Here is a 20976-nt window from a genome sequence, read left to right as displayed (position 1 = left end):
GCAGAGCAAATGAGAATGTGTTAATTAAGGACCCAAAGCCTTCTAAAGGGATGACTTGCAGCTAAAGAGAAGAGATGAGCAGCAGGAGATTGACCTGGGGCAGGAGCAAGAAAGGAAGCTGTGGACAGTGGGAACAGTACCACTGTGATCTCTTCTAAGGATGCTCTGGTCCCAGTCCCCTACTCATATGACAGGGGTGAGTGAGTCACCTGACTGGAGAATCCCCTGTGTGCTAGGTCTAGTCTGAGGTCACACGCTGTTTTCAGCAAAAAAGGACTTAGCCTCTGCCTTAGTCCCATAGGACATTCTCATTCAAGCCCCCCCCCCGCCCCCCAGGTTTTAGGATCTTTGCTCCCTCAGCCTGTCTCAGAGGGTACTGACCCTGATCCTTAGGCTCTTTTATTTCCCAAATAGCATGCATTCCTGAAGCTCCGCCTCTAATGGTCTGGCTTATGCACTTCCATCCTTAGCCAATCAATATTATCTGCCCCTGGATGTATTTACCTAGTAATGGTTGTGGCTTCAGGCTGAATGTCACAGAGTTCACATTCTGTAATATAGAACTGTGAAGTAGGGCAGTGGGGGTTGTATGTTGTCCACGCAGTGACCATGGCCCCTACCCCAGCCAATGCTGTAGGCTCACCCATCACACCCTCTGGTGTGGAGTTTTATCCATCAGTATATTTTCCTCCTAGGAAAGTGCCTGTGGTTTGTGAAGCCTAATGCCCACATGTCTGCTGGGAAAGTCCACTTTTTAATATTCATATTACTGCCCGATTCCATGGGGAATGAGGCCCAGTATATAACATGAAGCCATAGCATGAGATATGTGCAAAGTGGGATCATGCGCCAAATTTATGCGAGCAGAGAAGAAGGGAAGTCATTAAGCTATAGGAGCCAGGCAAGACTTTAGAGCAGAGCTAATGAAAATCATGGATATTGTTTATTGAACACCTAGTACCTGTGGGGATTCCTTATGAATCATTTCCTCCCTACACAACAATCTTACAATATAAATGCTATTATTCATATGTATAATGAAGAAGCCGTGGTTAATTTCAGCTTACTAATGAGTCACAAGTCACACAGCTAACAGAGTGATTGATCTTGACTTCAAAGCTGAGTGTCACTGACACCCAAGTCCACAGTCATTCTCACACACTAGGGTGCTTTCAAGCGAAAGTATTGTCAGCTTGGATCTTGATGGACAAGAAAGAGTTTGACAAGCAACAAGAAAGAAGGAATTGAGTTGCAAGCAGAGGAAAGTGGACGTCAGTACCTTGAGGTGGGGCTGAAGAGGAAGCCTGGTAAGGTCCCCATAGATGACATCAAGGAGATAGGACTATGGTCTGAAGGTGGTGGAGAGACATTTGAGCTTGTTAGCCAAGGATTGGCAGGAATGATCTCTAGAGCAGAAGTTCTCAAACTGTAGTCCATGCATCAGAGGCATGGACACCATCGTCTCCTTGCTGTACATCCAAATTCTCATGCCTTTCCCAGACTTTCTGAGTGAGAGACTTAACTAGCATTTAACCTGCTAGTTAACAGGTCCCTTGAGTTATTGGAATGCATACCATGGGTGGAGAACTGCTAGTTTTCAGTCTAGCTCAGCTTGAGAACCCCTGGTGCCCAGGACTGGCCAATTGGATGGATGGGTTGGGAAGGAACCAGCAGACCCGAATGATGATCATGGAGGTGACAGATTCAGTAGGCATTCCAGAGTTAGAGTGAACTGTGCTTGGATATTGAACAGGTTGGAAGCAGGGAAGGTGGGCTTACTCCTGCTCTCTGTTTGGGATGGCAGAGGGGACTGTCATGGTGTGCCCTAAAGAGATGCTGCAGCTGCAATGTTGAAGAGGAGGGGGCATGAGTAGAGCAAGCCAGCAAGGTGGGTGAGGAAGGCCAGGAAGCCAGCAGCACTGGGCTCCAGTTCTATTCTGAAGCCGTCAACCAGAGGTGGGGATGTTGAGATGGGAAGGCTGTGCTCACTGGCCCCTCACCTCACCCGTCTCTCTGCTGGCCACCAGTCTTCATCTGTTAGGAGCCGTGCAGACTTGGATAAGTCACAGCATTCATTACTTTTCTCAGTACTGTGACAAAATACCTGGCAGCAGGCCTTGAAGAAGCATTTATTTTAGTTTGTTGTGGTGGGGAAGGGATTATGTAGCTAGCTTCATAGCAGCAGGAGAATGTGGAGAAACCTCTCACATCCTGAAACTTCAGGAAGCAAGAGAGCTTGGGCCAGGGCCAGAGGCAGACATAAAATCTTCCAGGCCAGTCCCCTGTGGCCCAGTTCTGAGTGACAGTGGTCAGCACTTCTCAAAATATACCAGGTTTCCCTTGCCCAGAGGGAGGGGCCTCGGCCATTAAATCTGCTGAGGAGGCCATGGCTTTCTGCCCTGTCCAGCAGGCAACTCCTGCTTATCCTTCACAATCTTGTGAACCCCAAATGTGCCCCCTCCCTGTCCTTGCCAGGGCTGTTAGTGTTCTGCTTGCTTTTTTTGCTCTGGCTTGGTCTCGCTGGCTCACAGGTTCCAGACAGAATCGTGATATGCTCCAGCAGTCCGACCCACAGACTATTTTACTTGCTGTCCTGTGCTCGTCAGAAACACCTTATTTCTCTCGCACACACCCCAGCAAGTCAGCCTTGGATTGGTGGCACTAGTGGCACTGTGGTGGCACTTACACAAACAGCCATCCCAGGCCCCACAGGACTAAGAGATCATTCAGTCCCTTTCAGTGCTCTCACATTGGTCGCTGGCTTCATGATAAGCCTCTGCCTCCACTTACATATGCATTTGCTTTCCAGGCAGGAAAAACAACAACAGCAAAAAGAGCTGGGTCCCTTGAGAACGCAGCATGTGGTCAGGTCAGTGAACCCGAGCTGCTGGGGAAAGCTAGGCAAGTTCCTACTCAAATCCAGAAGGCATACTGAGCAGCCTGCTGTGTCCCAGATGGCAGTGGGCTGTGGCTGCCTGCAAATGCCCGTAGAGAGCAAGACCAAGGGTGTATGTGGCCAGCAGAAACAGTAGGCATGTATGTACCTTGGGTCAGTCTGGCCAATGATAGAAGAGAGTCAGAGAGTAGAGGGAACAGAGAAGCAGGCCTTGGCCTTTGAAAACCCCACAGGAATGGCCCAAAGCAGAGGCCGCATTCTCCAGCACTCACAGGACTAGGTGGAGGAAAGAAGTGGGATTCCCAGAATCAAAACCTGCATCTGAGTAAGAGCAGTGAAGTTTATTGAGCACTTATCTGCGCTGGGCCTTGTCTCTTCCCTCCTTCCATCCTCATGGCAACCGTGGGAGGAAGCAGAGAAGTGTTACTTTACTCACTGCTCAATGAGGCTAAGTAACTAACCCCAGGGACCCTGATAGCTCTCTGGCCTGTTGCCAGGTACAACCAGGGAGTAGTTCATGCATGGTGCTGTGAGCGTCATCTATCTCTCCTCCTCTGGTTCTGAGAAGACTCCACTAGGGTGGGGACAGTGGGTTCTGAGGGTGTGGTGACTGCAGATCCTCTGGGAGAGGCCAGGCCCCTTCTCCCCTGCAGGCTTTGCTGGATGCTCAGAGCATGCAGAAGTGGCTCCTTGGGGCTTTGCAACAGGCTGTTCAGTGTTTCAGGCCAGACACCGGATCTGGATTATCTCCATCCAGATGCAAACCCAAACCCAGTTAAGATCTCAGTTGTTCACTTTGCCTCTTCTTGCTGTAGAAGTCACCCAGATGTTGAGCAGAAACACACCATCACTGAGTTTACCTTTCCCCACCCACGTGAAGTCAACAGGGGAGGGTGTAGCACAGTTAGGGACACCCCTACAGTCCTCATTCATCTCACCAGCTTTTGCCTTAGACAGACAACGGTCTTCCGAATCACATTCGTCTATGTTTTATTTGGGTAATCCTGTTTTTAAAATGGGCTTGGAGAGTTGGCAGCAGTTACGAGTGACTGCTGCCCCAATAGCAAAGACCAGAATTCATGTCTCAAGCACCACAAAGCCAAACTGGGTGCCCCGTAAATACCTGCAAGCCCATCTTCAAGTGGGCCAGAGACAGGAGGATCATTGGGGCTTGTTGGCTTCCCAGGCTCAGAGAGAGGAGGACTGTGCCTCAAAGGAATACGGCAGAGTGCGGCAAGAGAGGACAGTCAGTGCTCTTCCCTGGCCTCCGCCCATGTGCACAGGTGTGTGTACCTGAACACACATGTGCACAGCACACAGAGGCATTCACACGAACACAAAGAAACTAATCTTGAAAATGTTGCTGATTTGGGTTCACAGAAAGGCGTATAAAGTATGAATCAGCATGGGGAATTATGACAAGGGGCCATGCCTGTGTGATTGCTGTCAGTATCAACACCCCAAAGGCCCCCTTTTTTGCTCTTGACCCTTTCCTCTGCCTTTTGCTCTCTACATCCCCCTCTCAAAGGTGGCCTTGTCCCGACATCATACCACCACATGGCTCTGCACAGGGAGCCTCCTTCTCCTCCTAGGTCAGTTAGCAAGGAGTGTAGAGGTAGCCACAGGGCTCAGACATACCCTGAGAGTGACAGCTCTGCATGGGGTAGTTTTTTGGTCAGCAATGTGAGTCATAGCCCCGAAGACCAAACCCACTGGTGTTCCTCCAGAGAGGTGAGGATTTACCACAGTGTCTCCGCGCTCTTCCTTCAAAGACTGGGTGCTGGAGGGGGGGCTTGGGAGATGCCTGCTGCCTTCCACAGTGCCTCTGCTCGTGCAAGGACCAATTTGAAATGAGCACTGGGCACACTCTCCACTTGTGGCCACACCAGTTGCTCCTTCCTGGTGGAAGGAGGCGTGGCTCAGGAGCCAGTCTGTGAGTCAGAGCTGCACAAGAAGACATTAGAAGAAATGAAGGACCCCTAGAGGTCCCCACAGTCTGGAAGGTCTCTGGATGGTTTCTGTGGTACTCACATCAGATGGTGATACTTTATCCCACCTAATGAAAACAGTCCTACCAAGCCTGTGGGGCATACCACTCATAATCACAGGCCTGGCAAGTAGGAAGGAACGATATTACCACAAGCTGCCATCCTGTCAGAGCCCCAGAACACCAGAGGCTGCCTTCAGGAGCTTGCGTGGGCATGCTCTACTCAGACCCTGAAGAGGCCTGGATCCCGTAACAGAGTGACAGGAGAGGGCCCATACAGTTAGTCTAGGAAAGGCTCTACTCACAGTTAGAGATGCAGTCCCGAGCACCGAGGAAGCCAGTGAGCCTTGTCCCGTGTCAGCCTCACCAGCCATGCTCCCAACCATCACCATTGTCTCCCAGATCCTACCCAACAGGGCTGGGACACGAGAGTGCCCACAGGAGGAATTTAGTGTCTCTGAGCACATAGCCTTGTTAGAGATAATATCTCCCTGTGGACTGGATGCTAGATGAATAACAGGCATTTGGATGTGTTGGGCTGGGAATGTGGCTGAGGTGTTAGAGTCCCTGAGTCCTTTCTCAAGCATAAACTCATTGTGGTGCCACATCTTGTAATCCTGGCACTTGGGAGACAGAGGAAGGTGGGTCAGAATGTAAAGTCATCCTATGATACATACTGAGTTTGGGGATAGGTTGGGTTACGTAAGACCCTGTCTGGAAAGAAAGGGAAGAGGGAAGAAAAAAAGGAAAGAAGGAAGAAAGATAGGAAGAAAAAAGAAAGGAAGGAAAGAATGAAAGAAGGAACATAGGAAGGAAGGAAGGAAGGAAGGAAGGAAGGAAGGAAGGAAGGAAGGAAGGAAGAAAGGAAAGAAGGAAGAGAGAAAGAAAAAGAAGAAACACATGTGATAGCCTGAAAACTCAAAGAGGCTTCTCTTTTTATTCCGTGAGCTGTGTGAATTGGGGCCATTCTGCAGGAAACCAGGTGTGGTAACAGCGGCCTTGGTGACGATGTGATGACGTCACCGCCACTGAGACCCAAAGTCTGGATGCTGCTTCCCTTCTACACCACTATGATGAAAACAATGTGTAGGGTATGTAATACATACCGACTTTCCAATCGTGAGATTTCTCTGCACTCTTCAAAATCTGCATTGAATTTTCTAAAGCAGTCAGTTTAATAAACAAAATTAAATCTAAACTAGTTTAAACTACAAACAAGCAATAGCAGCTCTCTCTTACGTGGCATATCCTGTTCCAGGCACTGTCCTGGAAGCTTTTGATACATTCATTGATTTAAACTTTATAACATATTTATGGAATGTATATTTTCACTGCTTCTGTTTTCCACATCGGGAAACCGAGGCACAGAGATGCCAAGTAGCTGGCATATAATTACATGAACAGTATCTAGAACCTAGAGGTTCTATCCAAGCGCTCTACGCTTAAGCTGTCCTCACTGAAGTGAGACACTCCATGCTTGGGTTCCTCTTCCGGGTGTCCACCCATTTACTCCCTGATCACACGCATTCAGCAGGCCCTTAATCAGGCCGACCATAGGAAAGGCACTTCCACAGACATGGCCAGGACTGCACATAACAGGGGTCCTTTGCCTCCTGGAACTCTCCTTCTTCATGCTAGCAAGGTAATTTTAGGTCATGGTTCTCACATAAAGAATAAGATGCAGGATGAGTTCGAGAGGGCTGGAAGTGGCCCATTACATGGACATCCAGAGGTCAACAGAGAGGTGCCTCAGAGTGGTAAAGTGATTGCCATGCAAGCAGGAGGACCTGAATTTGACCCCCAAGAACTCACATAAAGCCGGCATGGTAGGGCACATGTATAATATCAGTGTCCCTATGGAGAGATGGGAGGCAGAGACAGGAAAATTCTGGAAGCTTGAAAGCTAGCTAGCCTGGCACACGTAGCAGCGAACAATGAAGTCAACTTTCTGTTGCTGCGGTAAACATCATGACAAAAAAAGCAACCCGGGGGGAAGGCATTATTTCCACTTACAACTCTTAGGTTACAATCCAGCATGGACTGAAAATTAGAGCAGGAACTCAGGAGACTGGACCTGAAGCAGAGACCAGGAAGGAATGCTTCCCGACTCAACTTCCTGACATTTGTTCAGCCAGCTTTCATCAACAACCTAGCCCCACCTGCTGAGGGATGACACCACCCACTGTGGGCTGGGCCCTCCTCCATCACTAACAATCTAGAAAATGCCCTCACAGATATGCCATAGGCCTCTCTGATGGAGGCTCTTCCTCAACTGATGTCCCCTTTGCCCAGGTTCGTCTAGGCTTACATCGCTTGGCAAAAACTAACCAAGTGGAAGACAAAGACTGATCCCCAAGGTTGTCTCCACACACTCGCCATGCCACTCGTATATATGTCTGCACTCAGATACATAAATGCACATACACACATGTATATCATACATGAGAGAGGCAGAGAGAGCCAGAGAAAGACAGAGAGGAGACAGAGTGTTCAGTGGAAACAGACAGCTAGTCTAGTTTGAGGCCGAGTGAGGCACTGCGTGAAGGCAGAGCTTTGGTTCTGGCGTGTGTCCCTGTGACCACAAAGGGCAGGAAAGAGCACAGTGAATGGAACCCTGTCGGGAGACATTAACACTGTCTTCTCAGCCTCCTGACCCAGCTCAGACCCCTGTTCCCTAAGGCTTCACCCTCAAATGATGAGATAGGCCCCTCTCCCCACAGCTCACAATCTTTCTTTCGATCTGTCCTCACAGGCCAGTAACGGAGCCCTGTGCCCAGCCAAGTAAATATTTCATGGGGATTTTAATTTAACTCTAAGGGAATCCATCCAACCCTGAGAATAGACTGTCACCTCGAGAAATAGCACCAGGGTTGACTTGGATGTGGGGATGACATTGCCACTCCCCCGGCCCCTGATGAATGCTAATGTGCTTCTGGCATCTGCCATCCCCCAGCACCACTGTGACAGGCTAGGCCCAGAGAACAGGCTTGCAAAGAGTGGTGAGGGCTTTCTCTGAATGGACGCTTAGGAGGAATGGGGGTAGGGTGGGGATAATAGCGTACAGGTGACCAAACTGGACAGAGAATGTGTGTGTGTGTGTGTGTGTGTGTGTGTGTGTCTATACAGGGGATCAAAACTGGACACAATTATATTGTATTCTCTTATCCTTCGCCTCGTATATTGGTTCTGAAAGAAAGAAACAGCTAAGGGATGAACACTCTGTCTACCCAGTGGGCAGGGGCACCACACCCTTCACAGGACCCATGTGACTGCTTGGCATTCTCCCTGACCACCCTCGGCAGGTGGAGTGGGCTTCCAGCCTGATGATGCAAGCAGGAGGACAGCAGATGTGTGTTATTATGGAGTCTAAGTGATGACTTCCCCAGACACTCAAGAGCCAGCAGTGGGCACGAGTCCCTGGCTCCTTCAGGGTCCTCGCCTCCCTGCCCTGAGACTCCAGTTCCCTGGGCATCTGCAGAGATGGGGGTGGTGGGAGAAAGGCGTGCAGCAGGTGAATCGATGGAAAGATAGAAATGTGCATATTCTCATCTGGAATGGGTGGAGATGAGCGGCAGGGCACTTGGCACAGAGAGCCTTTTGGAGCAGCTTCACCACAGTGCTGGCCCTGCAGATGGCCCCCTGCTCAGCCCAGACCAGCCTACTCTGTCCCTTCCAGAAGTGTAATTAGCACCCTGCTGACAATTGCTTGAGTCAGCGTGGGCCTGGGCTCCCTGCTAAGGCTGTCCTGGCTGGTAAGGGGCTCATTAGTAGGGAGGGGGAGTGCACCCTCTAGTGGGGAAACTGGGGCTTCAAGTTCCATGGTCTGATGAACCAGGGCTTGTGTCTGGCCAGAATCCTTCATTTGGGCCTTCTGAAAAAGGTAAAAATCCCTCCCATATCAGCCATTAGCCAAAAATCAGCCCGGTTCCACTGTTGGCAAGAAAGCACTTGCGCATATTGTGTTTAGGTGGTGTTCACCTGCCCTTGAACTATACTAATTGTCCTTAGAGACTGATAATATGCCCACTTGGGGACACTCACCAGGAAACAGTCCCTTAAAGGATCCCTTGAGGATCTGAACATGTGAGTCTGAAGCTAGTTTTCTTTAGCTGTGTGAGCTTGAACAAATTATTAATCTCTCTGGGTTTTAGCTTCCTTGTCAGTAAAACAGTACTAAGAACGACTATGTTGTGTGTCTTTCCTTTTAAAAAGACTTAACACCTGCCTCAAGAAATTGTAAAAATGGGGAGATAAGACACACGAGGGTCGACACAGTGGCAAGAAACAATGGTCAGAGATTCTGTGGGCCAGGCCTGCACTCCGGAAGGGCATTAATGGGGGATTGTCATTGTCCCCACCTCACCAGGGAAGATCTTCAGGGGACACAGAGAAGTGAAGGTCACATGACAAGTCAGCAGCTGAGATCAAATGGACCCGGACACTGTTCTAGCAGAGGCACACTATGGCGGCTTGTCCTTTCTGTGTCAGTGACTGAGAGGTGGGAAGGCTTACTCCTGAAAAAAAAAAAAAAGGCCAGGAAATGTTGCATAGAGGGGAAAGCTTTGGATGGTCCTGAGGAGTGGGTGGGGTCAATGGCTGAATATTCATGTGTCAGTTATATAAATGGACAAGTACAAGATGGAGGGAACAATGGATGGATACTGGCTGACCGATCAGGATGGACTGTGGGTGTGGGAGTCACAGGAGATTTGTTTTGCGGGTTTTATTTTTAAGGGAGTGTAAAGGGCCTCTCTGTGTAGTTCCAGCTTACCTGGAACTCACTGTGTAGACCAGGCTAGCCTTGGGCTCAAAGAGATCCACCTGCCTCTGCCTCCCAAGTATACCCAACACACTCAGCTCACAGGACACTTCTTAAGAGAAAGCACAAAACCAGGAGACTTGAAGGTTGATTTGTTTAAGTCCAACACTGAGGAGCCTGAAGCAGCAGGGTTGTGAGTTCAAGAGCAGCCTGTGACACATGGGGTCTGTGTAGCAAAACAAACAAACAAACAAACAAACAAACAACAACAACAACAAACCAAAAGTCTAGTTGTCATGGTACAAAGGTGAATTTTTCTAGAAAATAATACTAATGATCATTTGTTATGTTTATACTATATGCTAAGCATATATATGTGCATATATATATATATATATATTCTGTGCTTCATGCATGGGGTGTGCAATCTCACTTAGCCTCTTAAGAACCCTGAATGGGCCATTGTTATTTCATGTTAAAGTGAGAAGTGGCCATGGAGAAGCCATGAGGGCTTCCTAAGGTCACAGAGATGAACTGGGACCCAGTTTAGTGTGGTGCTGCTAACACAGGCTTATAGTCGCAGAACTCAGCAGGGGGACGAGAGGATTGGCCTCAAAGCCCCTTTCCTTTTGGATGTCACAAAGAATGCCAGTCCCTTTCCAGTCTCAGCTTTCTCTTGATTGAAATTTTCTGAGCTCTTCAGAGTCAATCTACCCGGAATAAGGGCTTCGGGGAGGCTCAGCACCATCTTATTCTGAGCAACACTTCCTCCCAGAGCCTTCCATAGTTAAATGATGCAATTACAGTGTTAAAGAAAGGACCACTGGGGGATGAGTGGCGGGGCGGGGGGAATCCTCATGAGCAGCAGGTGCAGGCTGGGCACAAAGAGGCATGGGGAGCTGAGGGGCAGGGGCAAATGGCTTTCCTGGGGCAGAAAACTGAGACTTGTGGGAAAAGGTCGGAAAGAAGTAAGTTCTAGAAGCTGGTCAGAGGCAGCAACATGGAGCTGAGAACACTTGCAAGGTGCTGGGGGCAGGGCACACGATCTACTCTTTCAGAGAGGTTGCAGAAGGATATGGAGAATGCCTGCTTTCCAACCGGTGTCTGTTTCCCCGAACAGTCTCACAGTCGTTGGGGGAAGACCTGAGGGGCCGAGTAAACAGGGGCCTACTAGCATGCCTGTCACTCATTACGGTCCCAGGTGTGTTTCTAGACGGCCTTTTGAGATGATCTCTATCATCAAGTTCAGCAGCACCCACATCACCATTGTCACCCCAATAACAGAACCGGGCCCATGCTTGTAACATGCCGACACCCTCTCACTGACCTTCCCCACTACTGTAGAAGGTGGGTTTTGCTATTACCCCCACTTGACAGACGCACACACTGAGGCCAAGAGAAGTGAAATGACTTGTTCAAGGTCACAGAGCAAGAGAGTGTCTGAGTCCAGACAGGTCTGCTCCACACTGAAGACTGTCAGCCAGCACACCTAGATGCAACATGACACTACTCTACAGTTCATACACCTCTAGGACTCCTCCTTACAACTCTCTCTCCAGATTTTCACATTGTCTCCATAGGCAGCTCACTTCCTAGCCAGAGAGTTTGTCTGAAGAACATGAGCGAGTCACCACTGAGAGTTAGGGGCAGCCTACTGATTGTCCCCTCATCCATGGGTCAGGGAAAAACAAATGTGGAGGAGGCAAGGCAGCGCACAAGGAGACCTGTTGGATGCAAGCAAGAGGATTTTGCACAAAGCGAGGCAGTGGCTGTCTTAAAATGGCAGCCAAGGTAACTGTACCAGCTTTGTCCCACTTGGGGTGGCCAGGCTCTGTGGCTGCCAATAGATGTCCTCATCGTTCTCAGTGGAGTCCCCGTGGGAGAGACTGTGGGCTCAGGCAGCCTGTGCGGATGGGATCCCTACTGTGAGCATGCCTTTCCTCCCAGCCCGGGCTCAGATCCCCAGAGACTTGTGGGCCAGCCTTCGGGCTTTGAGCTTTGATAGCAATGTGGCTGCTGCATGACCCCCCCTTAACCTCCAAAGAGGCAAAGGGGGGGGTGTGTTTTGGAAGTCACCTCCAGGCCAGCTCCTGCCTGGCCCAGCCTTGTAAATTTCACCAGTGTCCAGGAGATAAAAGCAGGGCATCCCTCAGAGGCAGCATACAAAGGCCTTCAAAGAATACTTTCAATCAAAACTAAGCAAAGAAATAAGGCCTGGCGTTCACGAGGGACACGGTTAACACCCGTGTGTGTGTGTGTGTGTGTGTGTGTGTGTGTGTGTGTGTGTGTGTGTGTTGCTCCCACCACACAGTGGGTGAGTGTGTGTTCCCTTTTCCTGTCTCTAATCTCAGCCCAACTCTTAGCCCAGTCTGCTTTTCCAGCCCTAGGATGCCAGGGTCAGGCCTGAGCCTCACAATTTCCTTCCTTACCTTTGCAGATGCTAGGTCCTTGCAGTCTCTGTCCAGCCTGAGAGCCAGATTCCCCCCTCAGCTTCTCATTCCCATTCATTCTGCACCATTTCATGCTGCCATCACCTTCTGGGGCTAGTTAAGGGAAGTCACGTGAGCTCAAGCGGGTTGGAAACACGTGGGACTGATGGCTGGGAAAGCCAGGGAGCTCCCTAGCTGAACCCTGCCTCTTCACAGTTAGGGAGCCCATTCCAGGTAAAGAAAAGCATGCCAGAGTCACAATGAGATTGGGGCCCAGTGTGACAAGATCCAGATCCCCGATTCCTACCCATTGCCTTCTCCCCCATGGAGAACATAGCCTTTCACCCCACCGCAGGGCCTCAGCAGGCTGCCTGTTCCCCTCAGCCTCCAGCCTTAGCCGCCGTCGCATCCGTGCACTCCCAACCCCCTTGCTTGTTAGTCTGTCTTCATGGCACATTATCTCCTCATCTGAAGGCTGCTTTATAGCATGATGTCTTTTTAACTAAGGTAAAAGAAAATGAACACACATCTTTTGGAATAATCTGATCCCACGTGATCGTGGCTGGCACCCGGGGGTGCGCTGAAGCCAAGGTAGATAATTACTCTTCTGTACTGAGTCAATTAAATATAAAAAACAGCCACCACCGAACCTCTTGCTGGTTTCTTGTAGCTTGCTGCTGCTTCTTCTTTTTCCCTGCCCCCAACTTATTCCAGTCTGGGGAGAAAAGAAAGAGAGACACGGGGTGAGAGGCGCTGAATCAGCCTTGGCAGCTGAAGGCAGTTTTCTATGTGTGGTCCAATCTGGGGCAGAAACGTCCTGTACGTGCTGGGGGCATGCTGTCCTGCCTACACAGGTGGAGGGAAGAGGGATGGAGCCCATTTCCAGCCCTCTGTCCATATGGACATATGGATGATTCTGGCATTCATAATGTCTTTGTTGGCCAACATGCATAAACTTGCAAAATGATTTCCAAATTGTTATCCAAAGTTTGCCCCCTTTAGAGGAAAGCTGAATATGGGGAAAAAAATAAAAAAGAAATCTGGGGTCATCATAATTTACTTTGGTTAATTGATTTGGAGTTCTGAAAAAAAAAAAGAAATCACGGAGGAAGGAACAGATGCTGTGTTTGCCCCTTGCCTGTTTTGTCGTCTTAATCTTTTTAAAAAATGTTTAATTAGTGTATGTGTGTGAGCGTGCGCATGTACGCGTGTGTGGGGTGCGTATGTGCGGGTCTGCATGTGTGTGTGTGCTGTATGCAGTGCCATGTGACAGTGTCCCCTTATTGCCCTGAGGAAGGGTCTCTCACCGAACTGGAGGCTTCCTTCCAGTTTGGGCTCAGTGAGCTCCTGGGACCCACCTGTCTCCACCCCCATCAATGCTAGGGTTACAGGCATGCCTGGCTTTTTATGTGGATGCTAAGGATATAAATCTAGGTCCTCACACTTGCTCAGCAAGCGCCACCAAGCCACTGGGTAGTCCCAATCTTAATCTTCATGAATGTGCGTAGGGGGTGGGGGAAGGGGAAGTAGAGGTCAACCTCAAGTGTCACTTGTTCACCTTGAGGCAGGGTCTCTAATCACCAACTAGGCTAAGGTGGCCAGCCACTAAGCTCTGGGGACATACCAGGGCACGGCTTCAGGTGCACTGAGGTTGCAAGTGTGCACCACTAATAAAAGTTTAGGCATGGGTACTAGGGATCAGTGCTTGCACAGCGAGCATTTGGTTGGCTGAGCCACCTCCCCAGTTCCTTGCTGTCTTAACGTTTACTTCAGTTCTGTATTCCAATGGTTTTAACTCTTGCTCCTCCTCGGGTCTCAGACAGGGCTATGCCCCTATTCTAGGGCACACCCGCATCCACCAGGCATAGCACTGCACCTGCAGGCCTCTGGGGCTGCCTCTGTCGCTCTGCATTCAGCTCAGAAGCTAAACTCAAGTCAGCACCACTGTCACCGAGAGGCTGGGGTTCCGAAGGGCCTCAGAAAACCTCTGAAGTGTCCCCCCCAAATGGAGATGCTGACAATCTTTTAATCAGACCCCACTCTGTCACCCAGGGGCTCATTCACTTGGTGGCAGTCACCAACACTTTCACCGAAATATGGAAAGAGCCACTCATATTTCCCCTTCTTTATTAAAAGTGCTCTTTCATCTGCACTCCAGTGTCTTTGAAGGATGGCTCTACTTGATTAGGGTCTAAGTTTGCTAACCTGTACTGGGGAACCAATTGAGGATGGAAGATCTGCATGAAGATGCTGAAAGCGAAACTTAATAGATTCTCTATTCCTGAGCCTGAGTGAGGGTCTGCATTAGGTTCTATCAGAGTCACATCAGCATCGGCATTAGGTACTATCCATTGCTGAGACCAAAAGCCTAACCAAAAATACGTTTTGGTTCACAGTTCAAAGGAAACAGTCCACCATAGCGAGGAAGGCATGGTAGCAGGCGCCTCTGTCCGTGGCAGCAAGATTGTTGCAGCATGGCTTTTCCTCCCACCTCTATGATCAGAAAGTGAGAGACAGAATGTCCCAGGCTGCTAAAATATAACCCACAAGCTCCACCATCCGGCCTTGTCTTCTAGCTAGGCCCCGCAGGTTCCAGAAGGTTCTGCGACCTCCCTCAACCACTAAAGACCATCTGTTCAAACACAAGAGCCCATGGGAGAGAGTCACATCCAAAGCACAACAGTGTCCTAATTTCTCTGCCGTGGTTTGGCAGTCATCAGATGTGTGCGGCCATACACATGCTCTGGGTACCAAAACCCACTCATCACTAATGGACTTGTGGACACTTTGTTTTCCTTCCTGTTTCTGATTAGCTATATTGCCTGGGTGATAAATGTGGCGCTTAACTATTCACTCCTAAATATTACAATATAGGTTGGAATCAGTTGCCATGAATACAGAATCCTATGTATGACCCGGAACTTTCCTTCTAATTGGCCCAGTGGGTGGTTCAGAGAGGCGGCCCCATAGGCTACATTTTGAGCACTGTGTTAGGGGACTGCTGTCGAGAACTGAACAGTCTCTTTTTGTGCATATGGATTTGTGGACGAGGCTAGGGAATCGTGGGCAAGCACAGTGAGTAAGCTTGATGAATTCTCTACTTAGGCCAAGGGTGGGCTAAAACTGAGTCCGGGCCTGGGGGCTTTCTTAGAGCCCCAGGTATTGGCTTATAGACAAGAAGAAAGGGCTTCTTTTCAGACAGGACAAATTTAAATTGTATCCAGGGAAGAATTTCTGACAGAGAAGAATATTGAGAAAGCTTGCCCAGAAGGTCTCCTCTCCTGGAACCTTTGGAAATTGTATCTGAACAGTGATTGTGTGCCCTCTTGCTTGTATATTACCTGTGTATTCAGAGGGGCCCAATAGGTAGGTAGACCTGAGTCACAGCTTCGACATGGGAGTGATGGTTCAGACCCGTACTGAGCCAAGACGCCTGACGAGAATAACACCTTCTTAGCAGGGACAGCCTGTGGTCACTGATCTCCTGTGTCCTACGTGCTGTAACAGCCTCTCTCTGTCCTTTCAGAAAGCTGATCTGGCTGTGGCAGGCCTCACCATCACAGCTGAACGTGAGAAAGTGATTGATTTCTCCAAGCCATTCATGACGCTGGGAATTAGTATTCTTTACAGAGTTCATATGGTAAGAGACTTATTTTATAAGCATTTATGCCATTAAAGTTATTTGCATGCAAACACCGAGTTATATGGTAATAATGAATGACTCACAGAAATATTTAGCTTGCGGGACTTAAATGCAAATGCACTGGGGCTATTTTTTCCTCCATCAGCTGCAGGAACTTACAAACAGAAGAGATGAAAAAGTCGCACTTGGGATATTTCCAGCAAAGAAGGATTCTGTCTCTAAATAGGGATGGCCGGGAGTGCCACTTGGTACATAGTGTGCCGGGGACTGGGGACTGGCCTCAGTCAGGCTCTTCCAGGAGGAAGGGGCCACAGCTTAGATGAGACTGCAAGACTGATCAGTGCTCCTCTGCCTCCAGGATCCACTGTGTTCATTCTGGGCATTGTAAGAGTGTGGGGGTGTGGGCTTTGCCCTTTCTTGCTTATTGGTGCTGGTGAATACAAAGCAGAGCTCTATACCTGCTAAACCTGGCTGTCTACATTGCTTGTTTATTGGCTTTTATTTTTTTTAAGTTTTTTTTTCTTGGCTGCGAAAAGCATCAAAACGAATACATAGGAACACAACAGTAGTCAGCAAAGATGGACATGACATCTGGATGTCTTGCCTGGTGGAAAGAGGAGGAAAGAGCCACCCTGGCTGTGTGCCATCCATCAAATGGATCATCACTCCGTGGCCAGCCAATAGTGGAAACTTTTTTTTGCCTCCATTTTTAGAGCAGAAGATTCTTCCTCTCCTCCTTCGTCTAAACTACCTCTAGGTGTACAGCTGTCATGTAGATTTCCCTGTATTCTAGTCACTTTTCAGTGGTCATAATTTAACTGTGACATTCTCCAGGATGCAACCTGACACCGTGAGACACGATGACAATGGTTCTCCTTTATTGAGTACCTCTGTGTCCCAGACACTGTGAGGTAGATTCTAGTTTGGGAATGAATTGTGTCCCTTTAAAATACGTGCTGAAATCCTAAGCCCCAGTACCTAAACATGCAGCCTTGCTTGGAAACAGAGTTCTTTCCAGTGTTAGGAAGAGTTAAGATAAAGTCTAGCCCTTGTGGAGGGCTGCCCACAAACCCTCCAAGTCTGCCTCTCGGGAGAGGAGACCCCATGTGTCTTTGCTGCTCTAGCCTGGCTCACAGAGATGCTGCTTTGGAGGAGAAACAACAGTTTGCCAGTGTCACTCCTATAAGTAAATCTTAATCCCCTGGGAATCAAAGAGGGCTAGCATTTGGAGCTGTGACCAGGTTTCTACAGGACACAAGTCACTCTGTTGCAGAGCCCATCTAGCAGGCTTGACTTATCAGAGATGCATGTTCTCTGCTGGGCTACCTGGCTGGGAAAGGTGGCCAGAGTGTCTAGAAAAGATAAGAGTCGAATGTTAGGCTCCCCAGACAGAGGCGAAGGCAGTGAGGACTTTGTTACAGCTGTGCCTTGTGGAGTAAGGAGGCTGTGATCCTCCAAGCCCAGATTCTCCCTTGTCCTCCTGTAATGAAAGCTCCCATTGGCTTAAAGCCTCTATGTCCCACACACACTTGTGAGTAGCTGTGATGGGGGTCTGGTTTGGTGTCGAATTGTGCCTCTTCAAGGTACACGTTGAAGTCCTCATTTTCAAGATCCATGCTCATGACCTCATTGGGAAATAGAGTTCTTGCCAGTGTTATAAAGAGGTGAGTGTAAAGGCACGCTGGATTTGGACAGGTCCTTACCCAATGACTAGCCTGCATCCTTGAAAAAGAGGAGGATTTGGCTGGATGAGGTGGAACATGCTTTAATCCCAGCAGTAGAGAGGCAGAGACCTCTGTGAGTTCAAGCCCGGTCCTCTCTACCTAGCAAATTCTAGGCCAGTCCAACCTACTTAGTAAGATCTTGTCTTAAAGACAATTTTTTTTAAAAAAATGGGGGCGGGGAGATTTGGACACAGATACACAGGAGAGAAGGCCATGTGGAATCAAACACAGAGATTGCAGGGCGGCATCTCCATGCCAACAAGCCTCAGGGATCGCCAGCGACCACACAGGTTAGGAGAGATGAGAACCCTCTCCGAGAGGCTTCAGAGAGAGCCAGGCTCTGCTGTCACATCAATTGGGCCTTCTATCCCCAGTTACTGGGAGATGACACACTTCTGTTATTGTAAGCCTCCCGGCTGTGGACTCTGACTTGGCCAGCCTAGGAAACTAACACAGTTGTTCTGTGCTTATTTTAGAAACGAGGACAGGAGTACGATCAGTTTTAAAAGTAGGTCAAGGACACATGCTAGGAATTCACACATGCTAATCACGTGTTAATAAGCCAAAGAACAAGGTGTGAGTTGAGCCATCTTTGCTCTATGTAGCCAGCTGAACACCCTCTCCAGTGTGGTCTTTGCTAACTTCCTGCAGGGTGCATTTGCCTTTTCCCATTGGGTCCTCCGGACTGTTCTCTAAGGGAAAGTGGGTGGGCACTAAAATCCCATCTGACAGAGCAGGAGACCAAACTCACACTTGTGGCTATCTCAGAGAAAGGCTTTGAATCCAAACTTCTCACTCCAGAATGGGAGTTTTGACTTCCGGCAAGCCCCATGTCTCCAGCTTCCTTTTTCCTTTCTCTTGAGCCCAGAGAGGGCTTCCAAAAGCAATGGAGACACACTTCGTTTCTCCATACTGCCCTGATCTGGACATCTGTAGAAACACAATCAGGCCGCGGCTTTGGCTTCTCAATACTGAGGAAGCTAGAACCTTGATGGTGACCTGATGACCTATGGGCATCCCTGTGGCTGGAGACACCCAATCCCAGGTGTTTTCACCCTCTACTACTCACATCTAGGCTGCTCAGGAAGGGCACCGCAGTATCAAATAACAACTCTGTCCAGCACTACATTGTAGTCACCACCCTGTGGACATCCTAAATGAGGTTATCAAACAATTATTTACTATCCCCTACCTCACAAATCTGTGGCTGTGTTACTCCCCTGTAACACATTCTGGGACATTAAGTCTATGTGTCAGCTTGCAAGGCTACAGCTTCTCCAGATGTGTGGACTACCATTTGTCCAGGTGCTGTTTAGAAATGTATCATGGAGGTGCAGCGACATCTGTAATTAATTGCCTAGAACTCTCTGGCATAGAGATGCCTCCTTCAAACTTTTGCCTTTGAATCTATTCAGCCTCTCCCCATGTGTCTATATCCAAATTTCCCTTTTTATAAGGACACTCATCATTGTGACAGGGATCACTTTAATCCAGTGTGATTTTATCTTAACTCTCCATAACATTGGCAAGGACTTTATTTTTAAATGAGGTTTCATAGTCACATATACAAGTTATGGGAGTTAGGACTTCAACACTATTTTGGGAGGGACTTAATCCAACCACAAGAATATAAGTGGGTCTTTTTCAATTAGTTTAATGCTATAAAAGCAAAAAGAGGCTTTTTGAAGAAGGAATTCTGCCTCAGACCAGAGCAGAGATCTGACTAAGATTCTAGCCTGTTGATCTTTTGGACCTACAAACTCTTACAGTCACATGAGCTATGTGACATGAGCTATATGTCAATCGTAATATGATAGACAGGTAGATAAATGGATAGATAGATAGGTGATAGATAATAGGTAGATGGCAGATAATAGGTAGATAAATATATAAATTCATACACACATACATGATAGATAGATAGATAGATAGATAGATAGATAGATAGATAGATAAGCCAAAGTTCTATTGTCATGAAGAGACACCATAACCATTGCAACTATATAAAGGGAAACGCTCATCATTGTGACAGAGACTAGCTTACTCTTTAGTTCACTGTCATCATGGCAGGAAGCACACACGCAGGCAGACATGGTGCTAGAGGTAACTGAGAGTTTACAGCCAGATCAGCAGGCAGCAGGAACAGAGCAAGACACTGGGCCTGGCTTGAGTTTCTGAAACTCCAAAGCCCACCTTCAGTGTCAGGCTTTCTCCAACAAAGCCACACCTCCTAATCCTTGCCAAGTAATGCCACTCCCTAATGGCCAAGCACTTAAGTATATGAGCCTATGGGGGCCATTTCTATTCAAACCACCACATAGATATACAGAAAAATAGAGAGAGAGATAGAGAGATAGATAGATAGATAGATAGATAGATAGATAGATAGATAGATAGATAGATAGTTGATAGATAGTTGATAGATAGACAGAGAAATAGACAGATGATTTATAGATGTTATGATATGATAAAGCTATAGAAATATATAAATAAATATATACCTATAGCTCTCATTATTTCTGTTTCTCTGGGGAACCCTAACTGAGCAAAACAGTCTCTCAGGCTGGTTCAGAATTCCTCCTTTCTCCAGCCCTACCTTGGAGGCCCTAGTATGCTCCACAGCTCAGAACTAATTTATAATAGGGCCAAACTGAGTGAGAAAATGAGTTCTGGCATCAACAACTTACACTGAGCAGACCTGACAGTTTATACATTTATTTCACAAATATTTACTGAGTACATTCTGTGTGTGAGGCCCTGTGCTTAGAAAGTACCAGAAACTTAATTGGTGAGAGAACATTCTTGAATTGGCTGCAGCACAGGAGAGCTGGGAAGAGTGCGTGTGCTCAGTGAGCACAGCTGTATCAGGATGCCTCTGCCAGGCAGTCTGCCTCCAGAGCCCCATATCAACTACACAGAGAAGCTGCCTTCAAAATAATAGTACCAATGTGATGAAATTGAGGTTAAATAATGGGTGTTTACTGTTTTGTGAATTTTCTCTGATTGATGGTTATCTTTGAGCAAAAAATGGGGCTAATTTGTTCTCATTTGTAATCTGTAAGGATCTAGAGTCTCTTTTTTTCCATGTAATAAGGTCACCTGACTAATGAGTAATTGTTACCAAAAGGTGAGCATCTGGATGCAGTCAAGATTTCTATATGAGCGTAAGAGTAATTAACGCGGTGTAAATGTCTAGTCAAGAACTGTTTTTACTCACTAATTTATTTTTAACACAAAACCATGCAATTTGTATGTACTCATGGGGTACCGTGTAATACTTCATTACATGCATGCACTGTATAATGTAATCCCAGGTCAGCAAAATTGCAAAAAGCCTCCAGAGAGTTGTTAAAATGGCTCAGTGATACAGTGCTTGGTGTGCAAGCCTAAGGACCTGAGTTCAGATCCCCCAGACCCACGTAAAAACCAGGTGCATTGGTGACATCTGTGGTGGTTTGAAGAAGAATGCTCCCATAGGCTCATATGTTTGACTGCTTAGTCGCCAGGGAGTGGGACTGTTTGGGAAAGAGGTGTGAAC

At 48.1% G+C, this 20976-nt stretch overlaps 1 protein-coding gene across 4 annotated transcripts in view; it reads left to right on the top strand.

Moving 5' to 3' along the window:
• Grik4 (glutamate ionotropic receptor kainate type subunit 4) overlaps nucleotides 1-20976 on the top strand; it is a 426381-nt gene that overhangs the window by 367000 nt on the left and 38405 nt on the right. For all 4 annotated transcript variants that reach the window (XM_060372150.1, XM_060372148.1, XM_060372145.1 and 1 more), the window contains one exon: nucleotides 15598-15711. In XM_060372150.1, coding sequence (XP_060228133.1) covers nucleotides 15598-15711 — 114 coding nt within the window. The remainder of the gene's footprint in view (nucleotides 1-15597; nucleotides 15712-20976) is intronic.

This window comes from Meriones unguiculatus, chromosome 1 (genome assembly GCF_030254825.1).
Source record: "Meriones unguiculatus strain TT.TT164.6M chromosome 1, Bangor_MerUng_6.1, whole genome shotgun sequence".
In the NCBI taxonomy this organism is placed as follows: Eukaryota; Metazoa; Chordata; class Mammalia; order Rodentia; family Muridae; genus Meriones; species Meriones unguiculatus.
This window is presented reverse-complemented; position numbering and strand designations above follow the sequence as displayed.